General features: G+C 52.2%; 4 protein-coding genes across 4 annotated transcripts; 1 reads left to right on the top strand and 3 right to left on the bottom strand.

The window, feature by feature from the left end:
• Positions 1 to 58: 58 nt before the first annotated feature.
• Positions 59 to 6,804, top strand: BDV17DRAFT_279504 (mRNA capping enzyme-domain-containing protein; the record flags this gene model as incomplete). The annotated part of the gene is made up of 6 exons (XM_073759729.1): positions 59 to 569; positions 758 to 1,445; positions 2,999 to 4,402; positions 4,460 to 4,626; positions 5,219 to 5,954; positions 6,018 to 6,804. 6 exons carry the CDS (start codon positions 59 to 61, stop codon positions 6,802 to 6,804), a joined length of 4,293 nt encoding a protein of 1,430 aa, XP_073619627.1.
• Positions 6,805 to 7,306: 502 nt separating this feature from the next.
• Positions 7,307 to 9,599, bottom strand: BDV17DRAFT_253802 (putative mitochondrial dicarboxylate carrier protein). The gene is made up of 3 exons (XM_073756691.1): positions 9,106 to 9,599; positions 8,047 to 8,972; positions 7,307 to 7,974 (listed from the first exon to the last, which is right to left on the bottom strand). Exons 2-3 carry the CDS (start codon positions 8,940 to 8,942, stop codon positions 7,926 to 7,928), a joined length of 945 nt encoding a protein of 314 aa, XP_073619626.1. The 5' UTR covers positions 8,943 to 8,972; positions 9,106 to 9,599; the 3' UTR covers positions 7,307 to 7,925.
• Positions 9,600 to 11,622: 2,023 nt separating this feature from the next.
• acuF (phosphoenolpyruvate carboxykinase PCK1) lies at positions 11,623 to 14,518 on the bottom strand. The gene is made up of 4 exons (XM_073754844.1): positions 14,073 to 14,518; positions 13,890 to 13,965; positions 13,639 to 13,839; positions 11,623 to 13,325 (listed from the first exon to the last, which is right to left on the bottom strand). The coding sequence occupies exons 1-4, from the start codon at positions 14,252 to 14,254 to the stop codon at positions 11,979 to 11,981; spliced, it is 1,806 nt and encodes a 601-aa protein (XP_073619625.1). The 5' UTR covers positions 14,255 to 14,518; the 3' UTR covers positions 11,623 to 11,978.
• Positions 14,519 to 17,470: 2,952 nt separating this feature from the next.
• Positions 17,471 to 19,839, bottom strand: BDV17DRAFT_279501 (uncharacterized protein; the record flags this gene model as incomplete). Its single annotated transcript, XM_073759728.1, has 10 exons — positions 17,471 to 17,578; positions 17,636 to 17,653; positions 17,737 to 17,967; positions 18,011 to 18,191; positions 18,260 to 18,776; positions 18,847 to 18,967; positions 19,032 to 19,132; positions 19,194 to 19,357; positions 19,405 to 19,584; positions 19,628 to 19,839. The coding sequence occupies 10 exons, from the start codon at positions 19,837 to 19,839 to the stop codon at positions 17,471 to 17,473; spliced, it is 1,833 nt and encodes a 610-aa protein (XP_073619624.1).
• Positions 19,840 to 19,957: the final 118 nt, after the last annotated feature.

Genomic DNA, 19,957 nt, shown 5'->3' with positions numbered 1-19,957 from the left:
GACAACGACTTATTTCTCAGCTTATACCAACGCTAGAACGCCATAGCAGCCCCGAAAAATGTCCTATGCGCTAGAGACGAAGAAGCGCAAATTTCACCGTGTCCTCGAATCCCTGACCAAGCCATCGAACACCGAATCTTCCAACCAAACTGCGGATCCAGCGACAGCTCTCGAGCATGCTTCATCCGCGAAAAGGGCACGCCTAAGCGGAGGGGACAGTATTCTCGCCTCTGTACGAAAAGACATTCTTCGGAAAGACATCCTAAAGAAAGCACGATCTGCATCTCGCTCTTCGTCTGTATCGTCGCAGTCTCGACCCAGCTTTGTTCCTTGGGATCGTGAGCGGTTTCTAGAGCGGCTGGAGACGTTCCGTCGGGTAGATCGATGGTCCCCAAAGCCTACGGAGGTGAATGAGGTGGAATGGGCCAAACGTGGTTGGATCTGTACGGATGTGGCCCGCGTCACATGTGTGAGCGCCTGCGGGGGCTCTGTCATTGTCAAGATACCCGACGAACTTGACGAGCTGGATGGCTACGATGGTGACAAGATACAGGAGAGGAAGGAAGTCCGTGAGTAGCGACGGACTACCATACTATATGTTGGGCGCTAATATTGGGGCAGGCGCCAAACTTGTACAGGAGTATACAGTTCGTATGTCTGAAGGACATGAAGAAAATTGCCCATGGAGGAACAAGGGCTGCGATGGTTTGTTGCAGTTTCTAAACTAAATGATGTGGACTTACTGACAAAAACCCAGCCACTATTCATCGGTTACCGTTGACGAATCCGGATACCGCAATCTCCAGTCTGCGGACACGATACTTACACCTACTTGAAATGGCCAACCAACTACCAAACTCACACGCTCTTCAGACACCGGAAGGCTTTAATGCTAAGGACATGATATCAATACTACCAGAGGGGGCATTGCAGGAGTCTGGAGGCTTACGAGAAAGCACCGAAACACAACAACCCGTGGGGGAGAACAGCCAGGAAACTGCATCCCAGCCCTCAGGCCAGGATGATCCTCCGATCAATGAAGTGGCACTGTCATTAGCTTTTCTTGGCTGGGACTCTGTTGAGGGTTCCGCAAACCTGGCTGGATGTGGAGCATGCTTTCGACGCCTGGGACTCTGGATGTACAAGCCGAAGAGAAACGATAATGACCCCGACATGGATCCATTAGATGCAGCCAACGAGCATATGGAGTACTGCCCTTGGATCAATAGCAGGACTCAAAGTAGCACGGGAAATCCGTCGGAAAAGACAGAGGGGCTTCACAATGGCTGGGAGCTTTTGACGCAAGCGCTCAAAGTGAGACATCAGCGACAAACCCGCATGAACACACCTATCAGTAGCCGAGCTGGCTCAGAGGCGCCTTCCGCAGATGATCCATTTATCGATGAGCCGAATGATGATGCTAAGAGAGCGAAAGACCGCGAGTGGTGGGCGAAAATTCGACGAATGAGACAAATGCTTAACGTCAAATCCACAAAGAGCAAACTGCCGACAGCTCAATGATTTGTTTCGATCCTACGTACTGTATACCAATGTTTCATCTACAAGCGCGGCGTTACGACGGACATTCGGGTTCTATATTCCACCTTCTCAACACACATCATCACCGAGCCAACCGATGCTCAATTCAATGGCTATCGCGTGTATGAGCAGGCTCTATGTGACACCCTGCTCCACGAATATTACTGAGCTCTTGAAAAGCCACGCAACGCGAATCACTGTTTTAGCAGAATGATCAAAAACAGGACAGTGCATGACAACCCTCCATGATTTGGTCACCACTTCGCCCTAGTCTAGAGCTTGACGAACTGGCTATGGTAGGAGATCTAAGACCTCTATGGGCAAGAGCTCGCGCTATCAGCTACTTGACGGAGATTAGCATTTGCCTCGCTCAGCAATTCCTGATAAGAGAGCCATATGGACGCATAGACCAACGGAAGTATGTGCCCCTGCGGGCCAATCAGCAGCGGGATACTCATTATATCGAGACATGTTGAGAGTACTAGATCGCTGGGCAGTTTCACATACTGAATTTCGTGATATCGGACGATATCCAAGGGGAGGGAGAAGACACAGGCACGGGCCTGTGTTCCCAAGGTCAGATTAACCTGACACGAGAATGAATAACAAATCAAACACTCGCGTCCTCACTCAGTTTTTAGAATGTGACTCAAAACAACGTCGAAAAGTAGAACCCGCGTAGTGCTGGGAAACGGACAAAGAAGTTGACTGCAGGCAGATCGACTTCCCGGAAATGTAAAGGAAAAAAAAACATGGTTGATCCTCGGGCTCAACCACCGGATTCAACTCTGCTTAACCATCACCCACTTGCTCTGGGTTTCTCCATCTGCTTCTTATCGCATTCGCGGCTCGAAGTGGTCTGGCAAGTCATGGGCTTTCGTTCCTCATGGCAGACGAAGACCAGCCGAAGCGCCGAGTGAGTGGAGGCGCCATGTATGACGCCGCGCGGGATAGCTGGGACGACCATCACCTCCACCAGCCTCCAACTCCTCAGTATCCTGGCCAACCTCGTGTGAACGCTGAGGTCAATGATTTTTCTCCTTCGGTACGTTTTTAGTTCATCACTTGATACAGATGACAACGGAGAGATCCCCAGCTTTGGTGGGAGAAGCCGAGTTTGTCACAACACAATGAGTGGCCGAACTCGAGGCAGCAAATCTGCTTCTGTCACTTGACAATGATCTATCACTTTGAACTTGATTACATTCTGGTGGACGTTTCGCTAATCTATGTGGTCTGGGCGCTCTAAATAGCTTGCCAATGATCCCCACTTAGCAGCAAAACCGGAGGTACAGAACCCAGCTTTCGTTTCTCCATCGGAACAACCTCAGCTACCCGCTCTACCACCTGAACGTCCAGAGATACAGTCTAAAGAACACGAGATTGATCGCCAACCACCTCGCCCAGAAGAGCAATCAAAGGCATACCCCGTCTCTAGTGCTATGGACTCGCCGCGTAGCCGAGAAGGCTCCAGGCCTGTTGACGCATCCGTGGAGAAGCTTGGAGCTCGCGGCTCCCCCGACGCAGCTGCCCACGATCAGAATGGCTCTCCGAGCGACAAGAAGAGAAAGCTACAAGAAGAAGAGGATAAATCGCAGTCCGCTGCAGACCGCTCTGGCCCGAAACGCAAGCGCGTTCAAGAGCGCCATCAAAAGCGACGAGCCGGTCCAGCTCCGCCCTCCGCTTACTCGCGACGCGACGCCGCTGAAAATGCACGCGCACCACCTCGAAATGAGCGTAGATCGCCATCTCCTCCTTTACCCCCTCGTCGCTCACCTACACCGGAAGCGCAAGCGCGACAGCGGAAACGACCTGGTGGCGGTGCGCGCAGAGGCCTCGTGGACCCAGAAACCATTCGCAGGAGACAAGAAGAGAGGGATCGTGCTCAGCAAGATGATGCTATGCGTTACTCTCAAAGTCGAGGTGTGACGGACATTGTTCGACAGCATTACAACGCCGTACCTCAGCGCGGCAGGGAGTGGCGCAAGACCGATAGCAAAATCAAGGGCCTGCGTACCTTCAATAACTGGGTCAAGAGCACTCTTATACAAAAGTTCTCGCCCGACGAGGAATTCGTTTCGCGGGTTGTTGACACCAAGGATTGGGCCAACGACGCTGCGCCTCCACCTATGGAGGAGAAACGCTTGCTGGTTATTGACTTGGGTTGCGGTAAAGGTGGAGATCTGGGAAAGTGGCAGCTAGCACCTCAGCCTATTGATCTCTACGTTGGGCTTGACCCTGCCGATGTCTCCATTGATCAGGCACGCGACCGCTACGCTCAATTGAGAACCGGACGGGGACCCCGTCAGCGTCGCGGCCCTCTTTTCCACGCAGAATTCGCAATCAAGGATTGCTTTGGTGAGTGGCTGGGAGACGTTCCTATCGTGCAAGAGGTTGGGATCGACGCCAACGTGGGACCTGGGGGTAACATTATGAGCTCGCGCTGGGGTGCCGGCGGGTTTGACGTTGTTGCATCAATGTTCACCATTCACTATGCTTTTGAGAGTGAAGGCAAGACAAGGCAGATGCTACGCAATGTAGCTGGATGTCTGAAGAAGGGTGGTCGCTTCCTTGGAGTCTGTCCTAACTCGGATGTCATCAGCTCGGAGGTCGCGAAATTCCATACCAAGCGCAAGGAGGGCGAGGCTGCAAAGAAGGAAGACGTTGAGCCTGAAGACGGGGAGGTTGAAGATGACGAGAAGATGGCGGAATGGGGCAATTCCATCTATCGCGTCCGATTCCCCGGCGCTACGCCTGAAGATGGAGTCTTCCGGCCTCCCTTTGGGTGGAAATACAGTTACTTCATGGAGGAAGCTGTCGAAGAGATCCCGGAGTACGTCGTGCCCTGGGAGGCCTTCCGAGCGTAAGTGCTTGCATCTCTCACCTCGCAGACTACTGTTACTAAGATCGCTGTTCCCAGGTTGACCGAAGAATACAACCTCGAGCTTCAATACCGAAAGCCATTCCTCGATGTCTGGCGGGATGAGAAGAATGACTCGGAGCTTGGTCCGCTCAGCGAGCGTATGGGTGTTCGTGATAGGGCTACTGGAGATCTGCTCATGACAGAGGCGGAGAAGGAAGCAGCAAGTAAGTGCTTCCCTGGCGACTGGCTGGCCATAGACTAACTTAGCAGGCTTCTACCATGCATTCTGCTTCTACAAAGTCTAGGTGACGTTGCTTAGCATAAAACTTGTATTTTCAACTGCGGCTATCTTGGGCTTCAAAAACTGTACTATACGTCGGCCTCCATTTGCCTCTCATTATGTCTAATAGACTCTACTTAATAATGCCCAGGGGCCCTTAGCCTTTTCTCGAATACAGAGACCTTCATGAAGACCTTCAGCCTGAACTACAGGGCGTCTATAACTTGATGTTGAGGACAAAGAAATTGAAGCCTCAGGCGCGAAAATACCAAATGCGGCAGTCATTAAGCACCCAAACAGGGCTAGCGCTATCGCGTCGCGCCCCCCGAACAACAATTATCGCCCGCTAGAAAGATACCCTGACCGCTCTATCCAGATAAGTGCCCATATCTGAGAGCGCCGACCGATTGAATTCCAATCGAACTGCAGGCCTCGTCTCCTTATACGTCCCTCAAATTACGTCCATACATAGATAAACATCAACCAACGACCAAACCCGCGCGCAAGCAACGCGAAAATGCTCTCAACGCCCGCAGGTCCCTCCCGCGGCCAACCCAGCTCCAGCTCCAGACAGAGAGACCGAGACCCAAGCCGAGGAGCAATAGGCACAGCAACCCCACGCCGCGCAGGAACGCCTCCTCTCCCCGCGTACGAACTCCCCGTGGCCCCGCTCACCGAAGCCGGCCGGCAAGCGCTGCAGTCTCTCCTCCGCTCGCAGAGTCTCCGACTCCTAAAGACACATATTAGGCATGCTGAGGCGAAGATCACTGAGTCGGCGGGGGAGGTTAATGATCGGTTGGCGGATGCGAAGATCAAGGCGCAGAGGAGGAAAGAGAGGAAGGATAGGGAGAGGGATGCTAGTCGGTCTATGACTGAGGCGGGGGATGAAGAGGGTAATGTTGATGCTGATGATGGGGTTAACGAGGATGTTGTGCGGGTTAGGGAGTTGGGGCAGAGTGTTGAGGATGTCACGAGGCGGTTGGATGAGACTATGCGGAGGGCGATTGACTCGGGGGTTAGGGTTGATGGATTGGTCGATATTCTGGGGAGGTTACAGGAGGAGGTTGAGGCTAGTGCAGGCGCTGCGAGACAGCAGCAGAGACTTCGGCGACGGAGAAGGCGCGGTGAGAATGATGAGGATGAGGAGGATGGGTTGTATGAGGCTACGCCTGAGCCTGAGGTGGATGGGGAGGAGATCTCGTTGCGGAGGAAGCTTGAGCAGAGAATGGCTGAGGATCAGGCGAAGTGGGATGATTTGACATTGACAGAGCGGTGCGTTCCCATCTTAAAGTTCTGCGAGACAAGCAGCAACTGACAAACATATTCTACGAACAGCTACTCCAAACACAACGACTACATCAGCTTCAAACGCATGGTCCACGACGCCAAGCACCCAGGCGAAGACACACCACCAGTCCCCAACCCAAACACCTGGTTCGCGCACCTCGAAGATCCCAACGCCTCGCGCAAACGAAGATCCTCCTCTTCCGCCGCCGCTCCCTCCCGCAACACCAGACACCAAGTAGCCCACGAGTCCACCCAGGATTCGGACGACGGCAACGACATTGCCATCGAGCGCGAGCGCATCTCCCTCAAATGCCCCCTCACTCTCCTCCCTTTCCACGATCCCGTCACAAGCACAAAATGCCCGCACAGCTTCGAGCGCTCCGCGATAACAGACATGATTGACCGAAGCGCGCAGACTGTCCCCGCAGCAGCGTCGAGTTCGGGCCGCGGAGGCCGGCGCATTCGTGCAGTGAAGTGTCCCGTCTGCGAGGTCGTTCTGACGAACAATGACCTCCGCGAAGACCCCGTCTTGCTGCGCCGGGTACGTCGCGCCGAGGCAGCGCGGCGACGGGACGAAGAAGATGATGAAGACGGGATGAGTGTCTCAGGGAGACGCAAAAGCGGACGCGGTGGGATTGAACTTGGAAGTGACGATGAGGACGGTAATGGGGAGGAACCAATGGATGTCGACCCAGTTAGGATCAAAGTTGAAAGGGCAAGATCGCGCGGCGTTAGTGAATTTGGGGACAGAAGTCAGGATGTTCGGACGGAGAGCGACACGCAAGATTCAAATGAGGATGAGAGAGAGGATGATGATGAAGACGATGCGGAGTAGTACAGCGTTCGCGACTCAATCCTACATTTTCGTCTATAGGCCATCCATCTTCGAGGCAATATTCACAAATCCACTCTTAATCCCAGATCCAATCATGCCTGCCCAGTCCAGCACACTCAGCTGGGTGCTGGTCACGCCTGCCAATTCTGCGTACGGACATTTTAAGAAGCCGCAGACTCCAGCCAGAGAAGGAAGGACCGACCTTTGCCTGGCCTCACGCGTGCCTGCCTCATTCAGATACCGCGGGTATAAGATATGTTCTCCGAGTCCTCGGCGTACCGTAACGTTGAAAGACATAAGTTCTTACTCCGATCCGGTATACCTAATTTTGGATAGACTTATGTTTACTCCGGAGGTCTGATACCTTGCGTACTTCGAATGCCGGGATATTGTTTATTTTGAAATTTACTGCATTGTTTAAATAGCTATAGGGATACGTACAACTATTATATCCCCCGAAGTACCGTACATTGGCCTAGTGGTGCGAGGAATTGACGTAACTCTGTATTTCTCTTCGAGTCACTGAGATGCGTAAGAAATGTTCCAGTAGCAGTGAAGTAGGCAGCGCTTAATGGTCAGGCCTACAGCTTCTTCATTGTGATCTGAACTACCTAGGATTAGACTCGTCTTGCAGCGCCTGAGGCGCTTGCTCATCGTGGGTATAGCTAGAAAAAGCACAATAATCGAACATGCGTGAATGCTTACTCAGACACCATTACATAGGAACATACCGAAAACACGAGGAAAAGCACAATCCATTACACCGGCTCGAATGATGAGAAGTGCAGCGGACATCCTGTAACAGTGAAGTGAAGAAATTTCGCAGCCTTGATTGAGTCGAATGAAGGTCCGCGCTGGGCAATCACACCGCAAGGTCCAGTGCTGTTGCGTAAGTAAATCGAGTAAAATGCATAGTTCAAAGCATTCTGAAAGCGCTTTGAGGCTTCAATTTGAGTAATGACTGACTCGCATTCTAATGCCGTTTGTTCGATAGAAACGGGGGTTGGCCGTAAGATTAAGGGGACAGTTTCCCATTCAGTCTCGGATCGGAGACGCTGCTATGGCAGAACAAGCAATTATAGCTAATGGCCAAATGCCAGGCGGAGTTTCTTCAATAGCGATCACTTTGTGAGAAGGTTGAGGTAGTCGGCGACAATAAGGGTCACCATTCTGTAAGTGGAGCGGTGGGTCAGCGATAAGAAACAAGAAAAAAAACAAAGTGCACAGAGTGGGGACACTAACGCATGGGGTGCGATCCGCACATAGTATGTGCCAAAGCCGCGATAGAACCTCAACCAGCCCTCGTCTTGAACCACTTTGCGGGCACAATCAAACATGCCCTTGTATGGCAATTTCCCAGTCTTGGGATCCTTTTGTTGCTTTTGCAGGCGGGTCTTGACAAAGTCAAATGGAAGAGAAAGGAAACTGGCGAAGAAACCAGCGATCGCAGAGGCGGCAAAGGTTTGGTTTTGCGCCGAAAGAGTCGTCCGGGTCTTCAACTGGGCTTTTGACTCGGCGAAAAAGGCCAGTTGGCCCAGGTTCAGAGACATCGCACGAACGACGGTCGGAAAAGCGCCAGCCCAGAGGGCAGTCACGCCTTCGGCCTTGGAAATGCGGAACAGAGCATCAATAACGGAGCGGTAGTTAGCCCGTGCCTCAGGAGGCTTCAGACCGTCTGACTGCATTCGTACAAGCGCCAAATCTGCCGGGTTACCAATCATAGCGGCGATACCACCAGCCGATAGTCCGGCACCCGCCCGCTCTGCAAAAGTTACCTTTCGGTTCGCTGTTTCGGCATTCTTATTCAACGTTTTCATGAAAGTGTCAAAGAATCCCAGGCGGGCGGTTGTGTAGACGGCCTGACGCAGAAGGCCTGCTGATAGACCAGTATAGAGGTCGAGTACCTTTCCCGAAGCGATAATGTTTCGAGCAACGCCGAAAGCCGAAGGACGGGGCCCGGTGCGCACGCCCTCGCCAGCGAGCTGCAAGCGCACCTTGATCATGTCAATGGGCTGAATAGCGACGGTAGCCGTCATACCGGCCAGCCCGCCATTGATGAAGGGAAGAGCGGCACGAGTATAGGGTTGATGCAAGAAATCGACGGCGGGCTGAGCGGACTCTTTCGTAGTAGAGGCCATGTTGATGAGGAAGCAGGACTCGTACAAGGTCTGTAAGGAATTGTCAATTAAACGCGTCGAGAAACAAAGAATAGTAGATAGAAAAGAGTGAACCGTGAGGGAGCAGCAAGAGAGGGACAATTCACTGACAGATGATATATAGCAAATGAAGACGGGGACTGACGGGAGACAACCGTTAGTAGGAGAGCAACTAACAATTGCTGGTGACACTTGAGATACTGAGGGAAAGAGTGACTCGTGTGACGGAAATGACGTCGAGGAGGAGGATAGAGAGGGGAGGAAAGTGTACCTCGACACGGTCTTAATAGTCGGGAGAATACCGGGAAGACAAGATTTGGGTGGCCAGGAACTGCCCCGAGCACGAGAATCTGGAGAAGGGGAGACGGAGGGGAGAAGAAGATAAAACGGAGGCGATGAGGAGACAATGAGGAGCGTTCCAAGGTTGGAGCGCCTTGTCAGATGATTGACGGGGATTGAGTGCGGGGATAACAACAGAGGCCTATCAAGCTGTGCAGCCGGTAGTAGCAGAGCAGAGATCAATGCGCCTAATCGAAGCAGAGCTGGTAAGCAGGCAGAGCACAGCAGCTTCTTATAATTGTGCTCTAAGATGAAGAACCGAGACTGATTCCGAGATCAGACCCGAGGAGCAGCGCAGGGTATAGTCCAGCATAAGTAGCCAGCATTTACTCCGTGGGCGGATGGGGCAGCAATTTTATCTCTGGAAATGCTACGGAGTAATACTAATCCTTGAGCTAGTTAATATCTGGAATACTATTAGTTAGTGAGTGGGCTCGATGCCGCAATCGTGGAAGTCCCCACTATAGTACATAGTAGAAAAGTGGATGACATTTGGCAGCAGAAAATGCGGGGATGCTGTCCAAGCTGTCCGCTTGCATTAGTTTGCTTTCTTTCCTCTCCAGTTTCTTCGCTGAGGTGGGTGCTCGATTACCAGGTAAAGCATCTAGCAGGCGCCAGCAGCTACGAGTACTACCAACCTCAATATCAGTCATCAGATTCTCGTATTCTTTCAGTGACTGGGTTCGAAACGTCATTGCATAGATGTGCTCTATAAGACGGCTTGGCAGGTGCCAGTGGAGCTAGCCCCATTTGGCCGGCTCGAACAGGCGGGAACCCCGTCTGCTCTTCCCGATCCTCGGGTCACCTCAACTTCTCAACACCGTTGCTTGCTTCTAGATACTTTCCCCAGCAGACTGAACTGGATGGCTTTATGGAGCTTGTACCTCCCTCGTTACTTGCGCTCGCTCATGACATATCCATCCTCCGCCTGCACTGGCAATTTCCTCTTCAATTGCCCATGACAAGTTGAACAAGTCACCGTGGAAGTGCCGTCCCGCCATCCGCCCGACTATCCGAGGATAGATGGAACTCTGCTGAGAATCATCCTGCTCCTGATTAGCCTTGTTCGGAGTACCGTACTCCAGGCCTGCAGCCCCGTCGTAGTCCAGATCGGCTATCAATCTCTTAGCTCCCGCTGTCCCTTTCCGCCGTTCCTGGTCAACCTGCCCCGCCAGTGATATGTACCCTGACCGTTGACGAATATTCCTCCGTGATTCGGTGCCTTTAACATGCCAATCGGCGCTTGTTTGCGATTCGTCAGTCTCTCATCGGTGCCCAGTGCTCTTTGTTGACGCGGACGAGCTTCGATACAGAGACTGGTGATGATGGTGTGACAAGAATATCACGGCGCTTTAAATGCCTCAGCTCCTTGTTCGACACGGACTTTCTCTCCTGCAACAGATGCTACTCTTCGAAGGAAGCTTTCGAGAAAGGCAGGGTCAATCAAAGACACATACGGAGAAGTCATCATTGTCATTGGTATGGACAACTGTGCTCCGCGGTCGAAATCGCCGCAATCGGCACTTTCATCTTGGTTATGGTGCTCACGATATCAAAACAACAATCCGTTCATCCAAGGAAACAACCTCGGGCCTCTGATAATGCCTTTAAGGATGGAAAACACGGATACCCTCATACCTTGACCACGTTCCGTCAGTGCGATCCGTCATGGGCCCGTCCGGACTAGTCATTCTCCGCGGTGGGTCCTCATCCTCTTCGACTAGGTCCAGGCTAAACAGACTGGATGTCGAGGTTTGTAGTAGTAGGTTGAGTATTGGAACGTTGGGCTCTGGAATCCCACACCTTGACAGGAGCAGGACCTAGACTGGGAGTAGCCTGGATAGATACCGCGGATCACCCCCGGCAAATACGCAACTCACCGCGGCATAGGATATCGGAACCCGCCTCAACACTTCAGCCTCAACTATTACTATCACCATGACAGCTTCAACAATTGCGCTCGGGACGAGCCCGGGCCAACGGTAGGTGAGAAACCGAAACTCGGCAGAGATGTCGGTATGCTTCCAAGCACACTGCAGAGAACGTGTCTCAAAGTGCCGATCTTCGCTGGTTGTCTGCTAGTACGCACGTGTGTTCGAGGTCCAGGAACCAACCGGAGAATGTAAGTCATGCCACTTAGCTTAGTCTTGTTCAGCTGAGATGGGCTTGCTGGGCTTCACCGAGTTTCGTTTTGGGTCACGGGTATATGTAGTAGTGGGGTTGGAGGAGGAATGTCCTCCTGTCTCTTGAATAAATGATTCGATGTGACTCTATCAGGTCTTCAATTTGAAGTTCCTTCATAACCATCTTTTCCTCGAGTTCTACAAGATGATCTTGACCCTACGACTGGTGCTACAGATAAGCCAAAGAAACGTTCTTCAGGAATAGCCACTGGATTGTCTAACATCAACGGACTGACTATTCATCAGAGCCAAAAGGCATCGCCAAGTTGTATCATTTCCGACCCTCAGTGAAGAGAGTGAACAAGCAAGCACAGACCCAATTATCAATTGAAAACGCGACACGCCATGCAATGTGAGACGACAGAAGAAAAAGGTCTCATTGAAAAGGACATGAAATGAGGAAGGAAAAGGGCATCATGGGAATAAAGTGAAAGGAAAAGACACCGAAAAAAAAAAAAAACGTTTTATCTCATCCACCAACACGGCACCAGCACGCTTACTCAGAGACGACAGGCCCAGCGGCAATGACCTCCTTCGTCGCCTGATCCGAGTACTTCTGGAAGTTCTCATTGAACAGCTTAGCAAGCTTGTTCACTTCATCCGAGAAGCCCGTCGTCGCGGTCCACGAGTTCTTCGGATTCAGCAGCTCATCCGGAACACCGGGGCAGCTCTTGGGCACATGGAGGTTGAAGACGTCGTAAGTCTCGTACTCGGCCTTTGCGAGCTCGCCGTTGTGGATGGCGTCAAGGATTGCACGTGTGTACTTGAGCGGGCAACGCTTACCGCCCGTTGTAGCGCCGGCGCCGACCCAGCCGGTGTTGAGGAGCCAGGCGTTGGCCTTGTGCTGGGAGATCTTGTCGGCGAGCATGCGGGCGTAGCGCATGGGGTGGAGGGCGAGGAAGGGCTGGGCGAAGCAGGAGGAGAAGGTGGCTTGGGGTTCTGTGACGCCGTCTTCGGTGCCGGCCATTTTGGAGGTGTAGCCGGAGATGAAGTGGAACATGGTTTGCTCGGTGGTGAGTTTTGAGATGGGCGGGAGGACACCGCGGGCGTCGCAGGTGAGGAGGATGATGTTGGTGGGGTGGTTGTCAGAGAGGCAGGGGACCTTGGCGTTTTCGATGTACTCGATTGGGTAGGCGCAGCGGGTGTTCTCAGTGAGGGTTGAGTCGTCGTAGTTGACGATGCGGGAGATGGGGTCGAAGACGACGTTCTCGAGGACGGAGCCGAAGCGGATGGCGTTGAAAATGTCGGGTTCCTTCTCGGCGGAGAGGCCGATGCACTTGGCGTAGCAGCCGCCCTCGATGTTGAAGACGCCCCGGTCTGTCCAGCAGTGCTCGTCATCACCGATCAGGGCACGCTTGGGGTCGGCAGAGAGGGTGGTCTTGCCGGTTCCGGAGAGACCGAAGAAGACGGTCACATCGCCGTTCTGGCCCTCGTTGGCGGAAGAGTGCAGGGTCAGGACATTGTGCTTGACGGGCATCTCGTAGAAGAGAATGGTGAAGACACCTTTCTTCATCTCACCGGCGTACTCTGTACCGAGGATAACCATCTCCTTCTCGGCAAAGTTAATGGCGACGGAGGTAGCAGAGGTCATGCCCTCGGTGAAGCGGTTTGCGGGGAAGGAGCCGGCATTGTAGATCACGTAGTCGGGGTGGAAGTGCTCGAGTTCTTTAGCGGAGGGACGGATAAGCATGTTGCGCATGAAGAGAGCGTGGTAGGCGCGCGCGCAAACAACGCGAACACTGATACGGAAGCGCTCATCCCAGCCAGCGTAGCCATCAATAACGTAGATACGGTTGCGAGTGTTGAGGTAATCGACAGCACGTTCACGGTTGATACGCCAAACCTGAGGCTCTGAGTCAGTATAGTTCTACCATGTATAGTGACGTCATGACCGACACCCTGCAAGGCTGCAAGGTCTATGCATGTGGATCCACAAACGACCCACGAAAGCAGCGATCGCAAGCAAGTTCAAGACTCCAAGAGGTTACACAGGATCAAATGCCTCAGACCAACAGAGCATGAGGTATTTATCACGTTGGTCCCATCTCACGGAAGAAAGAAAAGCTTGTGCTGTCGATCAGGGCAATCACAGGAAAAAGTAGGAAGAGCCAATGCAAGGAGTGAAACTTTTGAACAGAAAGCTTGTCGAGACTTACATCAGGAGTCATGGGCTTGTTGACGGGTCCCCACCAGACCTCCTTTTCTGAGGACTCTTCCTTCACGATACGCTTATCTGAAGGGGAGCGGCCAGTCTTGGCCCCTGAGTAGGCTGTTAAAGCACCGCTTGATGTGATAGCAGTACCGGTTTCGTAGACAAGAGCATCTTCATAGAGGGCAGCGACAGAAGGGTTGGCAATCTGAGGTGGATTAGTCTTAAGTTCAAAAAGAGTTGTCATGGACAACTTACAATAGCAACGCGCTCGTAGTCAATGTGGGCGTGTTCGTGAAGCTCTTCCTCGAGCTCAGTGTGACCCTTGCCCGGTCTGGAGTCATGTTAGTGGAGTGTATCGAGGTATGGATGAGTAAAGATGTGTCATAGGAGAGTGAGGACGGTGAGGTACATGGGGGCAGGAAGGAGAGGACGACATACTGGACACCACCAGGGTGCAGGGCAGTACGGTTAACAGATGTAGCAACCATTGTTCTTAGCGAAGTCGAGTGATAGTTGTTGTTTCGTTGCTTTGCAATCTGCTGTTGAACAAAGTCTGAATAGAGAGGACCTGGTTCCGGGGGGGCAGCAGGGGGTATATGTATGTTTGCACCAGGAGCCATGATCGCGAAAGTATAGGCCGCAAAAGCGTCTTTCTGCGCTTTCCCGACGATGCTTCTCCACAGTTTGACGGGAGATGTCGGGGCTGAGGCCGAGTCGAGTCGAGACGAGGCACTCACGATAGTCCGATTAGACCCGAACCCCAGATGAAGGCACGAAGTGGTTCCGGAGGAACGAGTGGCTGAGCCAACTAGATGCGAGGAAAAGCCAAATATCGGGTAGTTTGTTATCAACGGGCAGCGACACTAAATGCCTCAGCCAGTCTAGGTCTGCGGGTGATGCGAGAGGTGGAAGGGAGAAGTTGAGGCGCAGGAACCGAGAAGTGTTACTACTAGTCGCTCTTATGTATGCACAAAGTGGCTGCGGCAAGACCATTCAGCTTTCCGAAAACAACTCCCATTCACCCAACTCGGTCTTTGATCATGACACAACAAAACGCAACAACTGTGAATCGACTGGATGTCATTATTGAGAGTTCCCACAAAGTTCCAAGGCAAGTCCAGACGGGTCAAGGGAACTAATGAACAGTGATGACGTTGAATGAGCGCACACAAAGGCCATCATCCTTGGACCGACCCCATGCTAGTTCATTTAGTGGATGGAGGCTAAGACCCGAATTTGCGGGGAGACGAAGCTCTCGGCTAAGAATGCCACTCAGTCTATGCCCGTCGTGGCTGAACTGCATCCGGCCCTCAACGGTTGATCTACGCCTCACAAGACTGCCTTTGCCGCCTCGAATCTCTCGCCAGACAGTCGGTCGGTGAGTTTCTTCTGTTCGGGATGCCAGATACACTACAGACAAAATGCCTCATTCTGCACAGGAGACGAAAACCGGCGTCCGAATGACGACAGGGCGAGCGACCGGGTCTCAGGCTCGGGTTCTCGTGGGCCTCCACTATCCGGATGACTAAATTCCTTTCCGAGGCCAGCCGCCCGCCAGCCAATCAGCTGTTGCAGTTTACCTGATTGCCCATCCAGCGCCACTGAACACGCACTCGTGGGCAGAAGTCATTGCCGTCCAAGAAAAGGCTCAAGGTGCAAGGCTGATTTACTGGCCTTGTTGTGGCGAAACACGGTAGAAAGGATGAGACATGAGGGGTGTTTTCACCCGTGATCAATTCAGTTGAAGCAGCAACCGCGACTGGTCCAGCTCTTATCGGTCAGGCGCCAGCTGCTTGCCAGCTTTGACTTGCTTGACCGATCTTTGACTGATTGAATACCTTCACGTGGCGGAAGAAGCGAAACAGTACAGCCACTCATACTACTATATCCTGGAGGGAGCTCTGACCACTTTGCCCTGTACTCGGGTCTCTTCCTCATGAGGTTGGTGTACCCCGCATCCGTCAAGTCTGGACCACGCGGGCCTTTCCCCGGACCTAGGCTTCTTGGGGACATCCCTAAGACTTCATACTCTATTCAGAACTGAAGTTCCTGGCTTTATTCTCCGGCGACCGTATCATCCCAGGAAAAACATTCTTCAACATCGGGTTGTGGCCACTCTACTCCATACAGCCACGAAAACAGCAATCAGGCCCTCGAAGCCTGAGAGCCTGAAACTGGAGGAATCGAGCTCCACAAATCGGGCAAGATAGGAAGCAATCCGATTCATGTGCAAAGCCGGCTTTACCTGTTTTAAATTAACGCCAGGGACGGGACTAGGCCCTGGGCGCTGAGCCAGGTGGGTATGCAGGGGTTCCAGATCCCGGAAGAATTAGGAACTGCCCTGATACATCAATTTGGGGAGCCGCAGCTGCAGACGCAAAATGCAGTCAGGCCAGCCTGTCACACCTTACCAGTAAATGCCTCATAAAGGGGAATCGGGTCAGGACAAGAGGATCACGAACAATAGCACCCGTCGCGAAGACGGCCTTGCTTATGCGTGATTTGCAGCGGATTCTCGCCATAGCGGGTGTTTCCTTGATCAAACTATACTGAGAATATCCGCGCAGCCACACTGAGAGGTCAGTCTTGTCTACTCACAGTTCACTCTTCCTGCAAGAGTCAAGATATCTTCATTCCTGCAGGCTCCTGCGGGCTGCGCCAGTACCCTTATCAGCCTTGGGGTACACGTACCTGAACTCTGGAGTCAATATTCCCGATCCTAGCTCGACTCGGGTAATCGCAATGGGGGCGATAGATAACGCAACACAACCCAATAACATCCGCCTCGATATCCGGACCGAATGGCCTCTATCACATATATTTGAGTGCGTACCAGTTAGTATGCTCCAAAATCCCGAGCGGCGACAACTCGGAGCTTCCACGGTATATATGAATAACCGTACAATATCAGCAAATGTCATCTCTTAAATACACAGCTGCATGAGATAATGATCTGCACGTCTATCTGTACTTGGAGGTAGAGAGGAAACAATCAATAGGCGGGTATTGATATATATCTACCTTCGCCGCGCTACCCTACCTAAAGGCATTACTGCAAATCCCCTGAGTCTTGGTCCTTGTAAACAGGCATTTTCCCTCAAGCACAGCCTTCATCCTGGCATACATCTCCTCGCCCAATCGGGTGTTCAAACACAATGGACTACATCTTTCCAGTGCGTAGTGAGATATAATGCGGTAACCAAGGCTATTGGAGTTCTAAAGCTCCTCGCTATAAGTACCAACATACCAACATTTGAGCAGAACTGAGTCAACGCTGAATCTGGCGAGAGCCTCTAACCCGGCATTTAGATTGCAGAGTTGGAACTCGGCGAGATGGGATGGAGCGCAGCGGTTTCCGTTTATGGGCGGGCCGCCTTTCTTTAAATCAAGAGGTGTTAGTACCGGTATGGACATTCTTATATTTTTATTGTTGGGCTTCTGAAGCGATAGGAGAACGATGCCAGTACAGAATAACTTGTTATGCATGTTATACATAGTTATGCTGAGAACTTAAGCTTGAGACTGTAACTGGATGGATGTCCCAACCAAGCTCACGCTCCTTTCATGCGGCTTCTTGAAGGTTGAATGAGGGCGAGAAAGAGAGACTAACTCACGCATCGTAGTAGGGGCTCGCATCAGGCATATCTCTAGATGTGACTCTTATTTGTCATCGAGTCTGGTTAGCCAGACACGGGTCGTTTCGTCCCGGCGATCGGGAGACAGAGATAGATATGATGATTATTCTCTATCTAGAGCCACAAGGAAAGAAACCGTTGCCGGTAACATTTCTGCGGCGACCGAACCTTACCTACATCATTGTACATGACGTTGCCAGATTAATTTTCAGGTCTTTCGCGTTTTCCCGTCTGTGCATGACCATTCAGGATCTTCTCCCATCTACCAGAGCCCATGAGAAGGGGATTAGGCAGCAGTCTCTCATCACGCTAGCCATAAGATCCGTTAGCAGAGATATGGCGTAACGGAATAGAATATGTTTGTGCCTTGACGCTCGGTGCATCCTGTTCATCAACGTCATATTACAAACCGAGCGAAAGAAAGTCAGCACTATCACACCAACCACTAGGGGGAAGAAAGACCTCACATCATTCAAGCGCTCGTTCATACGCATTCTCAAAAAGCACTTAAACGGCATCGTGTCCTGGAGGACAGAATCATACAACTCCTTGGCTGGCGGATCCATTTCCGGCTTTAGGGCCTCATAGAGCTCGTCCCAAATGATCGTCCATCCATCATGGCGGTCAAGTCTGAGCGCGTAGACCAGATACCCAAGGTGGTTCTGGAAGATGGAGTGGTGGATCTTGCTCCAAATGTCCTCGAGGTTCCTCCTGCTCCGGAGAGGTCATGCACGGCTTTACGCCAAGCGTCTCGAGTGTTGGAACATGCGCTTTGATGCCCTCGAAGTCTCGGACGACGAATCCGGTGACCTTTTTGGTTTGACGGCACATGCGAACCAGCGTGTTTTGCCCATGAGCCTCCATACCGATGCCGTACCGCACCAGCGAAGGGAGAACAGCCCGCAGAAAGCCGGCCACATACCTAGATGCATGGAGATATTATATTAGTATCCTGTTCTTATTGCCCTGTAGCAGAGAAGTTATACTTACTCTTTGAGCCACTCATGCTTCTGCTCGGTAGTCTCAAGACAAAAGACAATCTCAGCATGTGTCCGCTGATTGTTCGCGGGTTGCTGAGCCAGAGACCCAGCAATGATCAGCGCCTCGTTGTTTGCGTTCGCTCTAGTCTCCAAGTCCTCACGCAGAACGCAGCCAATATGAGGCGCCTTGTCTTCATATTCTTGCGTGCCTCCCTTGCTGCCCGACACAAACGCAACCTCCTTGAACCACCACAGATTTGCCGGGAAGAATTTGTGGAGTCGCTTCCTCACCAGCTGTCCGCCCAGAGTCTGGCAGGGCCGGGTCGCTCTTACATCCGAAGTAATCTGGCACGCAATGGACAGTTTGATATGGTAGGGGAAGTTGGGTTCCTCGTGCAGGGTGAGGGTGCGCATCGAAGCTTGCGTGTCTGCGCAGCCGGAAACTGACTTGATCAGAACGGCGCTGGGGAAGTGGCGAAAGACACAGGGGAGTTGTAGACGGAGACAAGGGACAGGGGACAATGACTCTGTCGGCACTTCCGGGGGCGGGGACTTGCAGCTGCTCCAGCAGAGGCTGCAGTGACTCTTCGAATGGACCTGAGGTGGAGATCTCTGCCCGTAAGACGGACACAAAGGCCAGTGTCAGCGAGAGGAATTCGGGCGGGTCTTTAGGCTCAACAGGAGCTAAGCCTTCCTGTGCATAACACAGTCTATGGAACTATTGGACGATTAGAAACAGGCTGATATTCCTATCAAAGGAAGGGGGGCGACTAGGTACATACTGGACGGGTTGGATGGCCCCAGATCAGTGCTCGTTCCCACATGACTGGCGACGAGTTGAGCTGTAATGGCACAGGGGAGGAATGCAGCTCCAGCCACTTTTCTGCTCATTTATTTCATCAGCATCGCCTTTGAAGTGAAAGGAAAGAAAAGACCGCGCCAACCTGTATTTGCCTCACTATTCTCCAACCCCAATGCTATCTCTTCCAATGTAGCCGCCTCGACATGCTCTGTGAACAAGATACTTGCAAACCGAAGCAAAGCCCCCGAACGAAGACCTCGTCGTTCAAACGCCCCCGTCCACGATGATGACGGGAATTTGCAGCATCTCCGGGCGAACCAGCGACACGATGCGCCCAGAACGCATGAAGATACCCGACCGCTGCGTTTGGCTGGAGTCTGACGCGGATGCATTTTGCTGGCTCCTCTGCGACGCAGCGGTTGCTGCACAGACACAGGTAGGGACCTTCAGCTTCAATTGTCTCTAGAGTCCCGCGGACAAGACCTTCGTTCAGAATCTGGCAGAGAAGACGTTTGGCTACCTCGAACGAGGCCCTTCGCGTACTAATTGCACAGCCATTCTCAGCCAGAGTGCCACCGTTTTCGACTAATGCGAGCTGTGTCGAGCACCTCAATTCGAATGATTGTCTCTTCGGGTCGTGGGGATTGCTTAATGAAGTATTGAGTACCTGGACGATCTGGCGAGATGGGCACCGGCTTTCTATGAGTCCAAGCCGACAGTGAAGAGGCACTGTAGGCTGATCCCAAACGGCAAGTGCCCAGCTCTTGGAATGAATAGATTCGAGACATTGTGCGCTGCCAGATTCTAGGTACATTTGCAATTACACCTTACAGGAATCTTCCACTCCGCTAGTTTCCACTTATGCAATAGTCTTTTTCTTTCTTTTTTTCTTTTTTTTTTTCTTTT

This window comes from Aspergillus undulatus (assembly GCF_047715775.1).
Source record: "Aspergillus undulatus strain CBS 261.88 unplaced genomic scaffold BDV17scaffold_5, whole genome shotgun sequence".
NCBI lineage: Eukaryota > Fungi > Ascomycota > Eurotiomycetes > Eurotiales > Aspergillaceae > Aspergillus > Aspergillus undulatus.
The sequence above is the reverse complement of the archived record's forward strand: the minus strand, read 5'-3'. Positions and strand labels throughout refer to the sequence as shown.

What these genes read in the sequence shown, in the direction of transcription:
- BDV17DRAFT_253802 (XM_073756691.1), bottom strand. Translation starts at nt 8,942, where the DNA reads ATGGCCTCTACTACGAAAGAGTCCGCTCAGCCCGCCGTCGATTTCTTG. An exon ending in GTGCGGATCGCACCCCATGC is followed by an intron (nt 7,975 to 8,046) that starts GTTAGTGTCCCC and finishes CTCCACTTACAG; the next exon opens with AATGGTGACCCTTATTGTCG.
- acuF (XM_073754844.1), bottom strand. Translation starts at nt 14,254, where the DNA reads ATGGCTCCTGGTGCAAACATACATATACCCCCTGCTGCCCCCCCGGAA. An exon ending in ACTACGAGCGCGTTGCTATT is followed by an intron (nt 13,840 to 13,889) that starts GTAAGTTGTCCA and finishes AATCCACCTCAG; the next exon opens with ATTGCCAACCCTTCTGTCGC. An exon ending in ACAAGCCCATGACTCCTGAT is followed by an intron (nt 13,326 to 13,638) that starts GTAAGTCTCGAC and finishes TCAGAGCCTCAG; the next exon opens with GTTTGGCGTATCAACCGTGA.